Source organism: Poecilia mexicana, unplaced genomic scaffold (assembly GCF_051168715.1).
Source record: "Poecilia mexicana isolate PSO_F unplaced genomic scaffold, ASM5116871v1 scaffold_8, whole genome shotgun sequence".
NCBI classification, from domain to species: Eukaryota; Metazoa; Chordata; class Actinopteri; order Cyprinodontiformes; family Poeciliidae; genus Poecilia; species Poecilia mexicana.
Window position 1 is genome coordinate 13,285,956 of NW_028263377.1, and position 20,939 is coordinate 13,306,894.

At 40.0% G+C, this 20,939-nt stretch overlaps 1 protein-coding gene and 1 long non-coding RNA gene across 2 annotated transcripts in view; both read left to right on the top strand.

Moving 5' to 3' along the window:
• Positions 1 to 20,939, top strand: part of LOC148158002 (uncharacterized) — a 277,765-nt gene that overhangs the window by 78,235 nt on the left and 178,591 nt on the right. The window lies entirely within an intron of this gene.
• The window catches only part of LOC106930937 (Na(+)/H(+) exchange regulatory cofactor NHE-RF2), a 31,953-nt gene continuing 12,709 nt past the window's right edge, over positions 1,696 to 20,939 (top strand). The window contains exons 1-2 of the mRNA XM_015008807.2: positions 1,696 to 2,482; positions 4,198 to 4,482. Coding sequence (XP_014864293.2) covers positions 2,276 to 2,482; positions 4,198 to 4,482 — 492 coding nt within the window. The 5' untranslated portion in view covers positions 1,696 to 2,275. The remainder of the gene's footprint in view (positions 2,483 to 4,197; positions 4,483 to 20,939) is intronic.

The window sequence follows — 20,939 nt, forward strand, 5'->3', positions numbered from 1 at the left end:
AGCAAAAGTGGTTGTGGATTTTCCTGTTTCCACTGCGGCGGAAATGAGGTTAAGACTTATTCTTAACAGTGGTGATTATAACATTAATATTCTTATTTTGAGTGTTAATGAAAATTTTTATCATGACCATAATTTGTATGTTTTGACAAAAAAAAGGTACTTAGCCCAAAACTTAATACATCAACATGTGAAGTCAACATGTGACGCTGAGGGAACCTGCCCAAGCGTCAATATATGACGAGTCGAGAGTGAGAATGTGTTGAAATAACACATTACGTGCTCCAAATATCAAACCACTTCCCACGTTTTTATTTTATCTCTCTTCCCTTTATTGGCATTTGGTCCATTCAGAGTGCCATTAAAACTGTTAAACTGATGCATTTCTTTTAAAAGTTAAATTTCCTTTTATTTTGCCCATTGGCCACATTCCCAGACAGTTCACTGGGCGAGATTAACATACACTATGTATGTACATCTGTGTTGTGTCCAGATTTGACATAGCAATTGTTCTCTGAACTAGGAATTCACAGAATACTCAAACAGTCAGAACATTATGAATTGTTCCTTCTAGGTAATGGCTGCCATTGAAGCATAAATAACAACTACAATTGTGTGCATGTCTTTTCTCTCTTAAGATTTTTTCACAGCTCATCCAAATGGAGGCTCTGGGGAGCACCGATGTTGAGCCTTTCACCTCAAAACCTGCAACGAATTGCCAGTGATTTCTGTCTTGCTGCTGATCCAAGATGTGCACTGGTGGACCACAAGGCACTCTTGACGTTTTACTGATGGGGCTTCATACTGACGTGGAATTTCTTGACTTTCACTGCATTTTTTGTTATCATGAATTTGTAAACTGCATCTTTTTTTCTTCTAATATAAGATAATCAGAAGACTGTCAAACAACATTAATCCCTTTTGTTTTTATGGTCTGTTTTCAAGGAGAGGTATTGCTCGTTATAATGCCTCTGTTTTGTCTATACCATTTGTTTTGGCTGTGTATTTAGAATGACTGTTATTTAGCACTGAAAGACATCTTGAAAGGATGTATTATGCCCGAATCAGGGCAGTTTGATTTATTTACTGGCAAGAATCAACTGATTGGTGGTACTTTCACGAGAGGACAGGAATGTTTTTTGTTTGTTTGGTTTTTTTTTGTTTGGTTTTAACTCCTGATCACTTTCAGATTTATGTTGGGTGAGCATGTATTCAATCGGTTTCATGAAACTTTAGATGAAACCAAAGTAAAACTTTTAGGCCTGTTTAGGTCGGCATCATCCTTAATACACCATTCTCACAATGACACATGGTGGGCGCAGCATCTTGCTGAGGGGTTTTCTTTAGTCAGGACACAAAAACATACACAGCAATGACAAATTGTGAAAAAGTTCAAAATGATTTGTGAGGTTTGTATTCAAAATTATTAACCTGTGTGATCATTCATTTTTTTAATCCACTAATCCCTTTGGCTGCCCTGGTGATGGTTCATCTGAGGATTCAACACTTTTCATAAAAACCAGGAGGCTTTGTCATATTTTCAGCCCCACAACCAAGTCACACTTGTTTAGAACACCAGTGCCGAAAATAAAGTGTGCCTGAAAGCAGAAAAAAACACAGTGCCTGTCGCGGTGTTGCCTTTGCTTAAATTAAGTTATTTATTTGTTTGTTTAGTAGAGCGTTCTTGGGAGAGGGGAGGGAACACTTCCTTCCACCAGGGGGCAACACTGCGTCATTTTAAACTCACTCTCTCCTGAACTTTCTTTCGCAACCTCTGTTTTGGAGGAAGGTGGTGCTATTGTGGACAAGCGCTTGGCGCTCCTGCAGATGAGCGTGTGTTCTCCAGGCTGCCCTTATGGATAAATGCTGAGAGGCGGCCGAGCCCATGGTGACCTCTGTCGCTTTTACTATGTCTGCAGAGGCAGCAATGATGCTCTGTCGGAGTACCTGAAGTCTGGTGCGCGGATGAGTTTTCGAGTGCGCTGCAGCCTGAGCAGAAGAAACACGATCTGGCAGACTGGATGCAAACCACCCAGGATGTTTTAACTGCGCTGCCTGTTAACTTTTTGTCTTTTAATTCTTTTGCTGTTTTTGACTTCATTTGGATGCCTTTTTGTGGGAGTTTTCGTGTTGCTCTGCAGGGAGCAGACATGGTTTTGCGCACTGGAAGTTTAACCCTGCTCTCCTGAACTCTCCATCTTTTGAGGTTTTTTTTTTTTTTTTTTTCACCACAAGTTTATAACCGAGTCTGCAGGAGGATTGAGGCACGAAAGAGCAAATGGCCAACGAGCGCAAACCGCGGCTCTGCATCATGGCAAAGGGGGACAGCGGGTACGGGTTCCACTTGCACGGCGAGAAAGGGAAGAACGGCCAATATATCCGCAAAGTGGAGCCGGGGTCCCCGGCTGAAGCGTCGGGAATGCGCGCCGGGGACAGGGTGGTCGCGGTGAACGGAGTCAACGTGGAGCGAGAGACGCACCACCAGGCGAGTGCATCTCCACGCGTGGGCATTCATATTGATGATTGTCACTCACGTTACAGGATGGGCCATCTCTGTCTGCAGGGGGTGCATCAACAGGTCATGCTGGCTGACTGAAACAATCAGAACAGTCAGGCACCCACTGCTCCAATTTTTAAAAAATCTTTTTATTGTTTTTAGAAAACAAAGAACGCGTTGACATTATAGATTTTTACTCAGCCTGAGAAAAAAAAAAAAAAAAAAACTTTCCACAGATAAGAACGTGCTTTTCCAGACAGCTACAGCCTGCGCAGCGCGTCTGTGCCAAGAAAAAGCTGCAAACAAGCCAACCCGCTGCTGCCACCGTAAATTAGGTTAAAACTGTCTCCAGTTCTGCCTGAACTGGGCTGTTTCTCTCCGAGGACTTGGCTCCTGCTCACAGAGAGTCTGAGGGGGTTTTATAATTATCTGTGTACAGCCCGTCAGGCTCTCTCTGTGACCTTGTTGCAGCAGAGATAAAAAACTCAAGCTGTTGGTCGCTGGGTTCAGCTCTCAGGATGTGATCCGTCCTCTCATTTCAGTGGGACAGATTAAACTAGTTGGATAATGATGTTTGATGACATTTAAACTGTTGCAGACCACCTCCAAAACAGACCCTCACTCCTTATTACGCAAGAGATCCGGGTAATTTGGATGTGTGTCATTGAAAGATATAAACTCGTCACTGATTATCCTGCAATTGATCTAATGCTAGGTTTTGGTTTTACAACTTCGGTGGCCCATTGTGGACCACCATAGTTGTGCTTTTTACATTTAGAGACCGAATATTTTGGCTATTCTACTTTGAAAATTAGCTCAGTTAGATAAGATAAAGAGCATCTGTGAACATTCATTTCCAAGTCTTGCCACAAATCTTCAGCTGGATATAGGCTTGGCCTTTGACTGGGCCATTTTAACTCGTGAACAGGCTTTCGTCCAAAGCATTCCATTGTAGCTCTGGTCGTATGTTTAGGGTTGTTGTCACAACAGACGGTGCATCCTGTAGGTTTTCATTCAAGATTGTCTTTTCATCAACACAAACTCACTTCCCTGTCTGGAGCTGCACGGTACAATAAATCACAATCATCACTTTCGATTTCAACATGTTTACTATTGCAACACAAAGGACTGCTTGAATGCAATATTTTGTTGATCATAATATCACCAATTTCCATGCATTCAACCTTTGCATGTTAGTGACAGCAATAGATATGGCCGTTGTAGTGTTAAACATTATCACAATGTCATGTTTTTATTTATGCTTTGCAGCCTTATCCCTCTCCCTGCAGAATTAAAGCATTCCCACAGCATGTTACATCCATCACCATGTTTCACAGAGGGTATGGTTTGTGCAGTGCAGCCAGATTCTATTAGCTAGCTCGGCGAATCCCAAAGAAAACTGGTTTCTCTGGAGTTAGGGATTCAGAGTAATGCAGGCCACACTTCTAAGCATTTTATTTGTGCCAAAAAAAAAAAAAAAAACAACGTTATTTTCCTTGAACTTCACATTTTTGTTGGTCTGTCACAAAAAAAATCCTAGTGGTTTGTGGTTTTTGGTTTTAATGTGGCAAAATGTGACTCAGCGACTTTGAGCACTTTTGCGAAGCGCTGTTATCGTACAGAAGCCAAACCTGGCATAATGAAACCTGGATAACGAAAATTAATAATCTGTAAATCAAATGATGATCGTGTCCCTCCTCCAGGTGGTACAGCGGATCAAGGCAGTAGAAAACGAGACAAGGCTGCTGGTCGTCGATCAGGAGACATACGAAAGCCTCCGGAGCCTGCATCTGACGGCCACAGAGGAGATGGCCGTTCTCGGGACAGAGGCTCTCCCCGCCGCTTCTTCCCCTCCGGCCTCCTCCTCGCCGACGCCCTCCTCCACTCCTTCCTCCCCCACCAAGAAGCGCCAGAACGGCTCTGTGTCCAAGCAGGGCAGCCATGTGCAGAAGCCCACAAGGCGGTCGCCTTCGAAGGCTGCAAAGAAGGTAAATACGAATTAAAGCCATCGTCTTATTTCGAAGCGAGAAACCCAACCCGTGTGCCAACAGATTGCCAGTACTGAGTCATGTCTCCTCTGAGCTTCTCTCCTCCCCGGACTTGTTTTGTGGCTGTCATGCCAGTTTAAGATTGGATTTGTCGATGTTGTGCAGGTTCTGCAGGCTCAAATTCTTGTGTGCTGATGAGGGAGTAACAAAGCTTAGCTGGAAGCAAGCCAGACGTTGTTTCAGAAGTAAGAGTGGCCGTGAAATGTCAGAAGGTGACACCAGCAAGAAGGCATAAAGTCTGGGTTGTTAAAAGCTTGAAGAAGAAAAAAAAAAGAAGCTATTAGCTCTCCCATTGTGGGCTGGAAGTTTTTTTTTTGAGTTTTTTTTAGTTTTGGTTAAAGGAAAATGTAAAGATTACAGTGGGCTGTGATCTGCCTGTGTTCATTTTCACTAGAAAATTGAGAATTTCATGAATTTGTTTTCACATTTCAGCCCACGGTGACAGTCGTCGTCGCGTCGTGTCCACAAGACTCAGATTTGGTTTCGTAGAGCGCCTATCAGAAGGAACACGCCGCTCCCCTTCTGCTTTCTGCATTTACGCCACATGTGTTTTTACTTAGCTTTGCCCTGTTGACATCCTTCCAGCACTCAGGCCCTTACTCTGTATGGGGTTTGACAGCTTCACTGCTTTGCATTTTAAATATCTCTGTGACTTTGTCTACTTCTTGCCCTCTTGTCTTGGAAAGCGTGCAGCACTAAGATGTTCTAACCCACCAAGGTTTGCAAAAAAATTGTTTCCTTCTCCATGTTAATGACTCAAAGGGAAAAGCTGGAAGGAAACACTCAGTAGGCTGAACCAGAAATGGAGTAGCCTTTTAAAATGAAATGCACACTTTAACAGGGACCTCTATTTCCTGTTGCATCTCAAAGGAATCTGTTCCCTTATAGATATTAAGACTTAGGATTGACGCACCACACAAATAGAGCGTTTAATGTCTTCTGCAGAAGTCTCTTCGGGTTGTGACGGGGAAAAAAAAAAAAAAAAGATTTGGCTTAAAGTCCAGCAAGTAAAAGCTTAGGGAAAAACACTGGTCAACAAAATGGAGAGGAAAACCAAGGATTAAAAAAAGGTATTCAGTGATATGACAAACTAATCAATCAAGTTTATTTGTATGGCACTTAAATATGGCAACAAGGCAGTTCAAAGTCAACCATGCAGTCAACAATCTATATCCCCCACTTTACAGATGTCCCCTGTTTTAGCTGTTTTGTCACACTTAAATGTTTCAGATCTTCCAGTCAGACATCACCATTGTCCAATGAAAAGAATGTAAAATTGTAGAACAGGTTGACCAGCGTTCTTCTCTAAATTTGCAAAAAATATTGCAAAAAAACCAATGACAATAGAAACTGTCTGTGCGTTGAATCACTGCTCCGATGTCGCACATTCCCAAAGTCACATTGAGTAGAAAGCCTTACAATACATTCTCTTGAAAAATGCACTTTTTTTTTAATAAAAGAAGAGATCCACAGATCCTCTACTTCCTTTCTCTCACAGCAGACCCACCTAGAATATTTGTTGTTAAAAAAAAAACCAAAAAAAAAACTTACATTGTTTTGCTCTCTGAATAAATGTACTCAAAATGAAAACAGATTTTTTATTTTTTTTGCCCCCCCCTAAATCCTCTGGTGTTTAATAGCTCTACTGCAATAAATTATACATCTATTTAAAGGCTTTTCAAGCTATGATTGCTGATATAAACTGATTGTTCATTTGGATTATTAGTATTTGACACTTTATGCCACGTGGTTTGGTCCATTTTATTTTCCTCTCACTAAGCAACGGGACAGCCAAACTGCTGACAGCAGCACATTTCTCCTCATATTTTACTTTTTAAGACAGGTCGAAGGAGGACAAGCAGGCAGCCTGAGATTTAAAAGCATTATGAAATAGGACAGAGGGAATCTGAGACTCAAAGCAGCCAGAACAAAACTCGCTGGCACTTTAAGTTCACCCACTCACAGCAGGGCAGGGCACTGGGAAAGCAAGATTTGGGATATTCACCACAGCAGTTTGTCTCATACTTAACTTTTGTTCACCATAAAAGTAGTAAGTAACTGCAGTTGATTGTAGCTGCAGTAAGCAATATAGAGTCCACTACCTGTGGTCAAGATGACATTGTGCTTCCTGGTCGTATCTCTGTAACCCCAGACGTTCGGATGAAAGGACCGAGTTCAGGACGGTCTGACTTCAGATGTTAACAGCATTGAGTGAGTGACGGCGCTGAAATAACGTGTTTTGGTTTTCTTTAGAGCAAAACCTATAAAAGTGGCTTGTTTTCTTCTTGATCTCTCAACATGAACCTCTGCAGATATCAATCACGGCACTTACCGCTGCTGGACCCGCTCACGGGCAGAGGAAACACAGCCCGACACAAACCTTTCTGCATCCGTGTTTTCCTGCACATCTGCCCTATAAACATCCCAGTAAAAGGTTCAGAGTGGAGTGTTTGTGCATATGTTCTCCAGGTTACATGACACTGCCTGTAGTTTCTTCTGCTTTACAGCCAGTCATCTCCAAGGTTTCCCTCCTATTGCATTCCTCCCTATGTTTACTCGCCTCTTGATTTGTGATGCAGGAAATGGCTTTCTGCTCAAACATGTTTTTTTTTTAAATCCAGGATACATGATATGTGTGTTTTCTTCATCTTTTATCCGCTCACTGTTTTTCTAATATCACCGAAAGAGAGTTAAAATGATCATGATGGAGATTATCCACGTTGTCATCCAAAACAGAAGATCCCGGAAGGAACCAGGGACAGAAAGGGAAATCACAGTTTCTTTCGATTTCTTTATTCCCTCAATCTCCAGTCCACTTTTCTGTAAGTAAATTAATCATTAATTGATTGGTAGCAGCATAAGAATAAATTTGCTCAGTTTTCCACAAGCCTGGCACAAATATTAGCTTTTCCGTCACACACTTTAAGCAGCTGTCACGCTAAATGTGAGGAAATTTAGGAGATTTTGTGAAACATCAAGCCCTGTCAAGTGTGTGTGTTATTTCTGGCAGGCCCCTAATTAATAGTGTAATTAGATAAATGTTGTGGAAATCACAATGTCCTGCTTCTTCAAGGCAGACTATGTCTTGAAGACATATAACCGTGTCTTTTCTCATTTAAATGGCCATTTCAAATGGGACTTTGTCTTCCAATGTCGCTGAAGCAAGTTTAGTGGTTACCATGGTGACTGAATACAGGTCAGAGTGCAGACCCTGCTTATCAGGGAGTTGAGTTTCCTGTTGCATTGCTTGATGCTGCGTGATGGGCTCATATCACAATTTCTGCTTGATCTCTATCATCTAAGTGAAGACGCCACCTTAATAATTTCAACCAGACAAACAAAACTGCCGTGTAATTTAACAGCAATTCATTTTAGATCATTTTACATTTGTCTGCACATACTTTTAGAAGTAACTGTGCACTCGTCTGTTTTGGTCAAATGGAGAAGCTAGAAGCTAGATGCTGGAAGTGCAGGAGCGTCACGCGTCAGAGTTTAAATGTATCATTTTACAAAGACACACACCCGAGAGCTCAACGCTGGCCTATTTCTCCACGTTTCTCTCTCGCACACACAAACACAGACTCCTACAAAACTCTAAGGTGTGTTGCTGTGTTGTGTCACTTCCCTTTGGATAAAGTGTTAGGTGTCACTTTCTCATTAGGACCTTTTTTTAAACCTGCAGATACACACAAACACACACGCACACAGCTGCCTCTATACGGGTCCAAATGTAACAAACACATGTTTTTATCAAACGCTAACTTTGCGTTCCCTTGTTGTGATCTTTAACACAGCTTTTTGCAACATGCGTTAGTGTTGGCTCATTGCGTGTAAGTGATAAAACTGTGGAAAACCAAATACTTTTTGCTAAAACAAACACAATGTTGCTGTGCACTATTCACTTCTGGGAAGGCAGGGTTAATTTTGGCTAAAGAGTAAGGAAAACAGGAAAACACTGTTAAAATTTTTGTGTTTGCAGACTTTATTCCTATTACATTTTTCAAAAGAATAAAAATAAGGATTTTAATTCCCAAATATGCAGAGGGCTTTCCACGTTCAGATCACTATTTAAAACACTGTGATTGTAGCAACCCTGTAAAAGACTGAACTGTTTGTAATTTACTTTGAATTAGAACAGGATTTTACAAATTACACCAGAGGAATACTTTAATACGTAAAAAGTTATTTAAAACTATAATGAATCTAAGATTTTTTTTTTTTTCCATTTCCAGAGAATATTTAAGAAATAAATTCATCAAACTCTACCTGCAACATTGTTGATGCCCAACAAACACCAGGGGCTTTTTACCTACGAAATCATTAGTTTGGTCAGCAATGTGCATCTGTCAGCTTGTACCCGGTCTCCATGGTAACTAATTGCTCTATCAGTGGCACTAGTTTCTGCTACTTCTTTTGGATTTAAGCTCAGATTTCTGTTGTAGAGCCACTGCTCCATCATCTGAAAGTAAAACTCTTAGCTCCCTGCACTGACGCTCGTAAGTTCGGTTGTATTCTTTCTAATGTCAAAAACAAAAATACAGCAGACTCTTAACTTGCACATCTACACTGTCGTCAGCATAATAAGCCATTTTGTACATAATGAAAGGTCATAATTACCTACAATGAAAATTGAAGGGGAAACATTTTTATCTTAGTACATAAAGACAAAAATAAACTTAGTGTATTACTTTAATAAAATACGTTATTGGAAGAGGGGCACATTCCCTCCCTTCTTTCTTTTGCATGCAACCTACTGAAATATTGGTATAAATGTAACCAAATGAGGGTTAAATTTGAAATCAGAAAAGTAAACATGTTTTTCCTACATGTTCTCAATGATAGTCTTTATATCCATTGCATCATTTCATATATACTGTGCATGATGAGTAAATATGAAATTCCAGGTTCTAAAGCAGATCACAAAACAACAAAAGGTTACTCAGTGTTGTGTTTCTCAGTGATTTGTGGAGAAGGGCTCCTTGACAAGTAGATTTTGTTTCTTGTGCTCTCATCTCCCGACCTCCTCCTGACTTGAATTTCCACCCTCTGCTGGTGATAAGACATTTTCCAAACACAACAATTTAGCTCAAATGTTTGCTGTTGTTCTCCCTGTTGCTGCTTCGTTCGCATGTAAAAATATAAGGAGAATTGAGGGCTTTGCTTTGAACCGATGCACACATATATTTAAAAGCAGAATATTCTATGTATTTCTCCTTTTATTTACTATTGACAGATATATATATAATAACTGGATTTATATGAGCTTTCGTCTTTTGCGATTTGGCAAAAACAAGATATAGATATAGATATATATATATATATATATATATATAAAAATGAGCGATTCCAGATGATTCATTTTTCTGCCAATATACATGTGAACTGTACTTTGTGTCTTCAGCTACATTATGTTGAAGCCTTTGGAGATCATCTGCTCTCAGTGGAGCTCAGACTGAAACACATCTGCTGAAAAACCTACGGAGCAGGGGTGTGTGTATTTGAGGGGGTGCGGGAGTTTAACTTATAATTATGTAATGCCTCATTTCACATGGTTTGTTTGAATCGGTCGATTCATTTCAGTCTTAAGCGGAAACCAGCTAAATTTAATGTTTAATTGAATCTTAATGTCAACAGTCGCACAAAAACACGGAGGTTTTTCTGCATATTTATGCACTGCTAAAAACTCGCATGTGCTGCAGCTGGAGAAACTCACATTTCCTACAAAACAACCACAGAGACTAAACAAAACAACACAAAAATGGGGGGGAAATGTGTGTTTATCCTTAAAAAGAGCTTCCAGATGAGCACTGAATCAGTTTGACTTCTTAATTTATTTTCTTTTATTAAATATAAATGTTAGTACTTGTATAAGTGAAAGAGTCTCATTGAAAATGATGGACATTGTCTAATTTGAATTCAAATAAACACATTAATTTTTTTTACAGAGAGAAAAAATCATGGACCACTGAAATAGATTTATAATGAATTATAGAGATATTTTAACACTAAACTAGACCATAAATTCAAGAGTCATATTCTCAATTTTTCCCACATTTATTGGTACCTCAAGTGTAAAAAGCCTTAAATGAAATGAATGTCTTATAGCAGAAAAATATAAATAAATAAATCTAACCTTTAATTTGAGCAACTTAAATTATCAAGTCAATATTTAAAAAATATTGCTTTTCTTATCAAAATCACCAGTGCAATATTAGTGGCATTCCTGCAGTTATTTCTTTGTACAATCCACTTTTTATTATGCTATTTTAAAGACACCTATGCTGTAGCGAGGTTAAAGGAGCTTTTGGAGGAAAGGCAGGCCCACAGCATCACGGATCCTCTGCCATGCTTAACAGAGTAAGGTCCAACCAGCTTGTATTCACAGATGTGGAAAGACATGGCTGCCTCTATTATCTCCTTCCTTCATTTCTTTCTGAATGAAGTCTATGTTTTGTTTTGGGGGGGTTTTTGTACCAGAGAATAACTTCTCTCGCCGACCAATCTGTTTATAACAACAGCAGAAATTGAAATGTTGACTGAGACTCTTTGGAAGTCGCATGTGTCCTGCTCCCTGGCTCAACGTCTCATTAGGGCTGGGGATAATGAAGAAAAGATGTGGCCTGCTGGCTTCAGCGTAAGAAAACACAACACAGGAGACGTCTGGAGCAGCTGCATCTGTGCTGTGATCTGGTCAGCAGTTCAGTGAAAAATATATATACAATCCCCCAACAAAAGTCAAAATGTTTAATGTTTAGCTGTTTGTAAACACTAAACGCAGACATTTCCTATGTGTTTACATTTTTTTTGTCGGATTTGATGACATTCTCAAGGCCAGTCGTCGTTTTACAGAATGTACAGATGGTCAGATATTGGGCTTTAACTCTAATAATTAGAGTGAGAGCAGTTCTCCTCATAAACATCTGGAGCTGGTATACGAGACCCTCCACCCCAACCCCCAGCCTTGAATACCAATGTTGTTACATCAAGGGTCCTGATTCAGTGTGTGTGTTTGGGCCGGAGAGCAAACCGAATTCCAGGAGTTAAAACATGAAGGATGGAAAAAGAGTCAGGGTCAGGGAATGATTGTGTCTGGTTCTGTGTGTGTGTGTGCGCGTGTGTGCGTGTGTGTGTGTGTGGGTTGTGGGGTAGTAAACGGACAAAGAGGCGAGCTGAGTTTGTAAGGTGCATAATGTCAGAGGAATATGAACAACTGAGTGTATTGTTTTAGAAGTGTGTGGGTGGGTATGTGAGAGCGAGCACAGCTGTGTGTTTCTGCATTATTTACCCAATTCAGAACTGATAATCTATTCAAACGTTGCTCCCTGTTAACCCAGAGGATTTTGACTTCAGTGTTTCTCTGGAAACGTTATAAAATATCCCTTCGCACAAAGAGTGTATTAAATTTAGAAGTGTCTCAAAAAATGCACTAAATATTATACATAATGAGATAAAACTGCTGCGACAGACTGGCAACCTGTCCAGGGTGACCCCTTCCACTTTTGCCATAAAGCACCATAAACTTTAATCAAATCAAACCTGTGCTCTTACATTTTTAGACTCTTAAAGATTTTAGAAATGACAAAATACAAAGGAAATGTGCATTTGTTGTCAGCACTAGTTGGTTAGTTTTTCTCTCTCGTCGCACTCTCTTTTCTGTCCTAAAATGACAATTAATATATTTGTATGTCCAAATATGTTTTATAACATTCACAACAATTGCAGCTAAAACCAAAACTGTATATTTGCATGTTTTTATTGTCATTGCCTAAATCACAATTAAAGCACGGAGCGTGTACCAATGCTCAGCATTATTTATAGACTGGACTACTTTTGTCAAGCTTTATGCGTCAGAATCAGGAAAACGGCCCTGCCATCCGTCACTCATCAGGGATTAGTCTTTAAGTCTTTAATTACATTTTTTGGACACATACATTTTATATAAAATAACTTTTGGAGAAATGACGCCTCCTCTGCCATACTCTGATTTTCCTTTTCTCAGTTTTATCATTTTAATGTTGGTAGTTGGATTTGGAAATGCCAGCGTACTTTGAGTAGGCTGCAGTCGGGGCGAGGACTGATCAATCACCGCCTACACGAAAATCCTTAAAACATATTCAGGAACCAACAAAAGAAGAAAGAAATGAAAACTCCGTGAACACATAATTGGAGAACACAGGAGAGATATTTTTTTCTTTTGTCTTGGAGGATCCATGTTGATCAGTAACACAACCAAAACATTCAACAGGTTTCCTTCTGTCTCAAATTGTTGGAGACGTTTCTCATACCTGCTGCCAGCTGCATTCACAGCCAATACACAATATTGTATTTATAATTTTATTGTTTGCTATGATAAGTTAATGAAACAATCCTTACAGATCAACTGAACACTTTGCAGAAAGTTTTATAAGTGATGTAATATGTCATCTCCTAACATTAGCAACTCCACTTTCACTCCAAAGTATTCCATATACAACACATTATTTTACACAGTAGTTGAGGATAAACAAATGTGAAATCCATTGTAATAACTGAAAACAGGGATTTCATGTGGGATCCATCTAAAGTTTTTACTTGAAGAACCAGATGGATGCATGGAGAGGGACATCTCCCCCCCTCCCAACTAAAATGTGTTAAACAATGCAGAAGGCTTTTAAAGTTAGCTTAAAAGGAAGTTCAGCCTCTGTTTGTATCGCTCACGCTTGGCACGGTTTCGCATTATTTCCTGTATTTACAGGGTTGATCGGGGTTCAATATTTGCTGGGCGAACTAAAGTTGTTTTGCCTAAAATATTAAGCAAATATTTCAGTGTGTCTAAAAACTTCCAGCTGTACTAACAGCAAAAGATATTGTCATCCTCCATATTGTCAGGGGCTGAACTCAAATCCATGACACATTGTTTAGAAAAGATCTATGCCTTTATTTTTTGAGCAACATTATGACACTTTCTCTCCGTGCACGACTTTGTGGTGGTCAGCCATAAATCTTGTGTGAAAATATGTTTAAGGGGTGTGAATACATTTGTAAAACACTGCTCCCCTTTTGACCGTTAAAATAAACACACACAAATTAAGCGCCACCTTCATGGATGAGGGATATCTGCCACACGCTGATAACAGGGGTGTGGACTCACACTCTCCCACAAACATTACATCACCGTCACATGTGAAAAACAAACGGCAGCAGAAAGAAATGGCCAAAAGTTGGACCGTTGTAACGTTTGCTTTGATGCAAATGCTTGATGCTTATATTTCAATAGATAACTAAAAAAAAAAAGGAGAAGAAATAGACACACACCACCGCACTCAGATGTGAGCGGTGCCAGCAGCCCACACAGTTTAGGTTGACATTTAAATGCAAATTGAGCTGAAAAGTATTTTTTTTTAACCATCTCACTCCTGAAAGTGTAAAAATAAAATAAATAACCGATCAAGCATGAGATCGGAATAAGAACAAGAGGGAAATAATCGAAAGGCATCCAGTTTGGATTAGGAAAAGAAGAAACAAAGCGAACGTTTGGCAGAAGCTTTCCTGTTTGCCTTTACAGACATTTGTCGACATCACAAAATCCTCACACTGAAAATGAAGCAGTAACTACAAATTGCTGTCATTTGTAGCTAAACAAATGACAGCAATTTAAACTGAGTGCCTTCACATCTCTGACAGTTCAGCTTTGAGCTATGAGATCCTGCACAGCATGCTCACACTCACAACATTTGCAACCGATTGCTGCTGTAGGCAACTTCAGCAGTTGGTAGACGACAACAAACAACAATCAAAACTGCTTCATCACATATTTAGGACACTGGCTCATCAGTCGATCTCAGTTCAGCCGCAAGCTGTTTGCATAACCTGAACACAAGGAGCTGAACTGCTCTGCTTTTCACATGTTTCTGTCCCTTTTACTTATTTTCCAAAACAGCACGGTTTTATGGAAAAACAAAATGCTGTTAGAAACCATCAAAGTAAAACTAAAAGTGAGTCTTTGTACCACTGATCAAAAACTAAAGCTCAGTTTCAGGCCAGTTTATTTGAAACCATCATTTTGGTATTTCTGATCAATATACAGAAATTTCCACAGTAATCCTAAAGTGATATTTTAAACGTCATCCAGAAGCAAAGCATTTGCTGTGACTAGAAAAGGTGCGGAAGCTGAGTTGGTTATGCTAAATATCACTGTTACTGCTGAAAAAGACTCTCTTCGGATCAGGAAAAGGTTTTCCGATCTGTTATTGAATGTGTGAATTGTGTTCTTGTGTTTCCTATTCTTTGCTGACTGGTGTGGTCATCAGCTGTTGTAGCCCATCTGCTCAAAGGTTTAAAGATCCTCTTGTGGACGTCCCGGTGGGAGCAAGTGGTTATTTGAGCTACTCTCGTCTTTCCATCAATTCGAACCAGCTGGAAGATCAACTTTTTGATATTAAGATAATAGCTGTAATGCTGGATATATTTTACACCTTATAAATACAGAAAGCCATGAGGCTTGGCCTCTCTGAAGGTAAAAAGCCCGGTTTACAGCATCTGTAAAACTTTATCAATAACCTGAAATCTTTTTGTTCTAGGCTGAACAAGAAATGTCAAATATGTGTTTATTGTATGAAATTTCATGAACAGAAACTTTTGTCAGGCAGCCAACAAAAACTGTATGCGTCGCTTGAGAGGTGATAAGAAAGGATCATCAATCTTCTCACCGATCGCTCATGTTGACAACAAAACAACATTTTCTGCTTCATTTGTGTTAACAGGCAGAGACTGAAGTTTAACATCAGAACAAGTGGCATCAATCAACTTCAGATTCTTGTGCCAAGTCCAAGTAGTCACCATGTCAAAGAAGTGTGGATGGAAGCTTGATCCACGACTAATGTGGTTTACTACGCAACGGCGACTTCCTCTTTCTTTTCCCGTATCTTCTTCCACTATTCCCAAACCTGTGCTCATGATATCTCGACATTCCTCCTTTTCTGCTCTTCACTTGCGATCTGTCCACAGGCAACTGAATCAGCAGCAGGTACCGCACATGTTGCACACTCACACACATTGAAGTGGAGTTGGGGACTTCATAAACAGACGCCAGCTGGTTTGTCCTGCAGACACAGGCTAAACACACACACACACACTCACACACACTGCAGAGCTGTTACACAATGCAGCACAGCACCAGTGGGAAAAACTGGTGTTTATAGCAATCCCTGCCCAGTGCTTTGGTTCTCATGTTCGCTCAGCTCTCGTTAGCAGTGCTTCTCGCTCACATCCACCTCTCAGCTCAGGTTCTTTAATCCTGTAGAGGCCTTGTCTGTTCCGGTCACTTCCATCCGGCTTTCTTTTATTTTCCTTTTTAAATCCCTTCTTTGCTTCCCTCCAGCTGCGTATCAATTCATGTTTCTCTTTTTTTCCTTCCCTGTCTCTCTAACCCACTGTGAACTAGTTACATCTGCTCTTTTTGAGCAACTTCTGGAGCAGCTGCAGAAATAAATTCACAAATTCAATATGAACAAGAAACACATAGCAGTTTTTATCATTTAAAAGTGGTCCACTTATTATCTCAAAAATATAAAATTAAACACTTAACAATAATAGGCATTGACAATAATAACAGTAACATTAAGAAGATTTTTACTTATAACGCACATTAAATGTTAATCTCAAAGTGCTACAGAATGACAGTAAAAACATTAACCAAAGCCTCTGAATTATAAGCCCTTCTTTTACATCTTCATCTTTGTTTCAGAACCGGCTACGTCTGTTTTTAGCAAACCATTTTGCTTTGACGCAAAACTCAAAGACGAACGGATTGATTCACGAGAAAGTTTAGCTGTAAAGTTGAAATCGTTGCCCTGCATACTCACGCATGCAAGGAAGATTCTTTGTGTCAAATCAGAGGCGAGTATACCACACTCTCGCATGCCCGAGCATATACTTCACGGCATCGTGAGCCAACATCGAACCAGCGATCCTTGGCTGTGAAAGGGTTAACAGCGGTCACGATCTATCCGTCACTCCAGGCCAGCGCTCAATTATTCAACAAGCTGCGATCCAGTTTCATCACCTGCCAAAACTGCTGCCAGCACCCGCTGGGGGAGGAATATACACACTGTGTATTTGTAGCTGCACACAAATTAAGCATTTAGGGCAATGTTTTCTTATTCTGCTCTGTTTCGCGTTTTAACCTCAAAGCGGCTCCACTGAGCTGCAAAGATACACATATAAACGCATGCAGGTAAACATTCAATTTAGATCAGTTAATCTACTAAACAAACACTAATTAATAAGTGTCATCTCCAGGACAGATCTTGTTCTTTTCAAAGGATCTAGAGCTAATTTGAATCAGTTTCGTTCATCCAGTCCAGTCAGAAAGTGAGATTTAGGTCTAATCAGTAACCTTCAGTTTATGATGTAATGCAAACTGAAGGTAGATTATACACAACCGCATGGATACGGGGTGCAAAATGACAGCAGGATGGGACGAAATGGCAACACACGTCGGTACGAAATGAGGTCGCAAACTGGTGAAGGGACGTTGTCAACAAATTAGCATAAAAGAAAAACACACCGTCCACAATTTTAAGATATTCAAGATAAATGAAACGCGGTATTGTGTGTCTGCGGTGGTCTCCCCCACATGTTCTCCCTCTGATTTACGGAGACAAAGGCCGATTGTGGCAGGACACATAGGAGTTCGTGGAATAGCGCTACTTCCATTGACCGCACATCCTCTCACCGAGACACAGCCGGGACGCTGGGGTCAGCACACGTAGGTGTGTATTGTTGGAAATAAAACATTAGTTTTGTAGTGGGCGTGAAATATTCCATATACTGTAGTTTTCTTAACAGCAAAGCAGCTGGATTCACGGGCAGATGTTCCATAATGAGCTTGTTTGGATCTGCGATGCAGCTTTTTTTTTATTATTATTATTGTTTCCAGCAGCTCCTGCTGTCTCTCCTCCCATGTGGGACTTTGATTTGAAAAGTGTCCGCTGGTGATAACCGAAAGCTCTCCCCACGTGATGCGAGGGCTTGCTGACAGAGGAGGAAAACTTTACATGTCATTTTTCTTCCTGCAGTCAAAATATTTCTCTCCCAGAATCTGTTTTCAACCAAGTTTTCAACAGGCAGAGCTCACACAAACACAGCAGCCTCGTTCCGTAACGCTTCTTCTTGTTTAGAAAAGCTTTTTCTGTAACCCGAGTCTCTCTGGTTGATGCTCCAAGTCATCGAAATCATTATCGCTGTCCGTCTCACTGTTTCAGGTTTTTCTTGACAAGCACGGTTTTGTGTAATCACAACAGAAAGTATTTGCCTCTTTACAGCTTCCTTCGTGTTTTTAATATGTTTCAGACCATCAAGTCAAATCTTAACATCAAAGACAACCCGAGTAAAAGTAAAATCAGCTTTCAAACGATGTTTCCAAACCAACGTGGCCCAGTTTAGACTGTAATTTAAACTGGGTTCCAACAATCAAACATTTATGTTAAGTAATGAGTCTTTTGCATCACTGGAAAGGAATTGTAGCCCACTTTTATTTACAGAACTGTTTTAATGAAGCTGCAGAAATGATTCAAGCTCAAACTTTCACTAGGCCACTCGAAACGTTATTTTTGTTACATTCGGATCACCCAGACATAGACTTAATGAGTGATGTTTTAGATCATTGTCCTGCGGCATGACCCACATGTTAAGGTCTCAAACTGCGGCATATCCAGGTCTGAAAGTAGCAAAGTAGCCCGTACCATTTTTTATTACTGTGATGTTCTTTTTCTGAACATACAACTTCCAAGAGTTCAAGTTTTGTCTCCTAAAATTGTTTTGGTTTTTCAAAATGATTTTTTTGGCAAACATAAGATGGACCTCTATTGTTCAATCATGAACACAAATCGTACCTGAAGTAAGTGAGACATGCAAGACTTTAAATATTGTCCTAGGTTCCTCCGCGACGTCTTTTGACCTACTTCGTGTCGTCTGATTTAAGGCTTCTATTTAAGTGATCTTTCAATTCTCCAGGTTAGAATGTATTCAGGCCCGACTGTGGCTAGTGAAACTGCACCAAACGTTTGGTTAATGCTCTAAATCGCTGAAGTGTGACCGCAAGCAAAGTCAGAAATCTGCAGTGGGGCAAATACTTCTGCACCACAGCGCTGCATGTCAGGGGCGACCAGGTCTCCACCTGAGCTGATTTTGTGGCGATCGAGCCGACAATAGGAGAAAAACAACAAACGTGAAGTGTAACCTCACACCGCGACAAGCTCAGAGTCTATGAGATGGCACAGGCCCCACAGGGGCGATTAGTGGGGTTCAGCTCCGCATTGAAAGGCAGTCAGAGGTTAAACTGGCAGACACTCACGTCTCCCCACATAATGACTCCCAGCTGTGTTGCTCTCAGTGTTTACATTAGAGCCCCACTTTTCCTCACCAGCGTGTCTTACTGGAAACCTCGGTCATCTTCACTTCTCTTCGTAAACCAGCTCTCTCTCTCTTCCTCTCTTCTCCTATCTCTCCCTCTCTCTCTCTCTCTGCTTATCTGTCTGCTGTCTTTCTTTGGCCTCTGCGTGATCTTTTCATTTCTTCAACTCTCATTCTCAACCCTCTCGCCGCATCTAATTTTCCAACCCTCCCACACACTCGACTCTCTCCCCTTTCTTGCTTATTGGCTTCCCGCTCTCACTTGTTTTCTGTTGTTGTTTTTTTTTTTCCTCCATCAACCAGATCCCAGAATACTAATACATTTGAAAAAAAAGTTGTTTTATTTTCACCCTTACAGCCCAATCCGAGCACTTCTTCTGCAGCCAGGAAACAGAGGATGTGCAGGGACTCATGGGAGAATAATTGATTTGGATTTTTCTGTTGTCTTCCTCCATTTCAGGGCAATCTTCCCAGATCCCTGCTTCCCAAAAGTATTTGATGCCTGAAACAAATTAGAATGTTTCTGAATGTCTTTCCTGAACTATAGTGGTGGTATTTCCATGTTTTATCTTTTTTTGGAAGTGCAATGAGTTTGTGCCAACGTAAAGTCATTGATGATTGATTGAACGCTATCTTCACCCACTACCTCTCTTGTTAGCATGTTCCTCTACCTTCGTCTCTCTGTTTTTTTCTCTCAGTCTGCCTGCATACATATTTTTAGCCTTCACAAGCTGTACTCCAGAGCAAGCTTCACATATGCTAAAAAAAAATATTGTCATAAAATATAAAATCTGCACACTTCATCTGTGCTGTCCTGTTTGTGTGAAGTGTTACAGGAACCTGTGTTTTGCACCTCAGTGTTGATATGAGCTGAGGTTTCAGAGCCGGGCCTCAAACTGTGGCCTTCCCCCTCCTCCCCTCACGCCACATTTCGTCCATCCCCGGCTGTGTAGGTGGTAAATCAGCATGATCATGGCGAAGAGCTTCAGGCACAATTAATCCGACTCTGTAAATGTCGTCACCCGAGCTGGCAGAGCTGGCAGCAGTATGCTGCAAATGGAAAGTTCCAGGAAAAAAAAAACCTTTCATAAAACCCAGCAACTAAATGGACATTTTGCATGAAATAGTCTCTATATAATTTGGTAAAAATGAATTATTTCATGCTAAAATGCAAAGAACACAGTCCAAATTCATTAATTTTTGCTTATATTGTTACCTGAAAATCGCCACAGGCATTGCTTGCTTTGCACCTTCTTTTTACATAAATTGCACTAATTAAACATTAAAGGCATTTATCCATTGTCAAAAATGACTTTCTTGAAATGAGCAAATTAATAAATGAGCATTAAAAAATACTGTAAACATATACAGTTTTTATACTACCGGGTCGGAGTCGGGATATATCATATTTTTTTATCATTTATTGTGAGACATTTCTTATCATAATAAAAAAAATTACATATATTTATTATTGTTACAATAAATTCCAACTGTCTGTGTTGTCAAATTGATAGTTTTACTATTTTCTCCACTTAATTTACAATAAAAGTATCCACAAACATTAATAAATATGGAAATATGTGTGCAGTTTAGTGATACAAATCACACTTCTTTATGTGTCTGGAGTCCTAAACAAGTGTATTATAAGTGTGTTATATTTTTAAAGAGTCGATTCTCTGTTTGTGTGACTGTGATTGTTGTGTAATGCAGCCATAGTGACCTGCAAAATAATTAATTAATAGTTCTTATATCAATTTTCATCATAGTACCACAAAATATTGTGATAAAACTTTTAAGTGTGTATCGCTCGCCTTTACTCCAGAGGGCAGCATTATTTTATAGCAATGTTTATCTTAAATTTCATTTAATGTCTAGGTAAGGAAAAAAGTAAATTTGTTTGCAGATACCTCTGTTCTATGTTTTCTCCTAACCTCTTTCTCCCTGTTTACCACAGAGAGGCTGGCTCCGTAGCTCTTTAGCTGTGGCTCCTCTGTGGTTTTGCT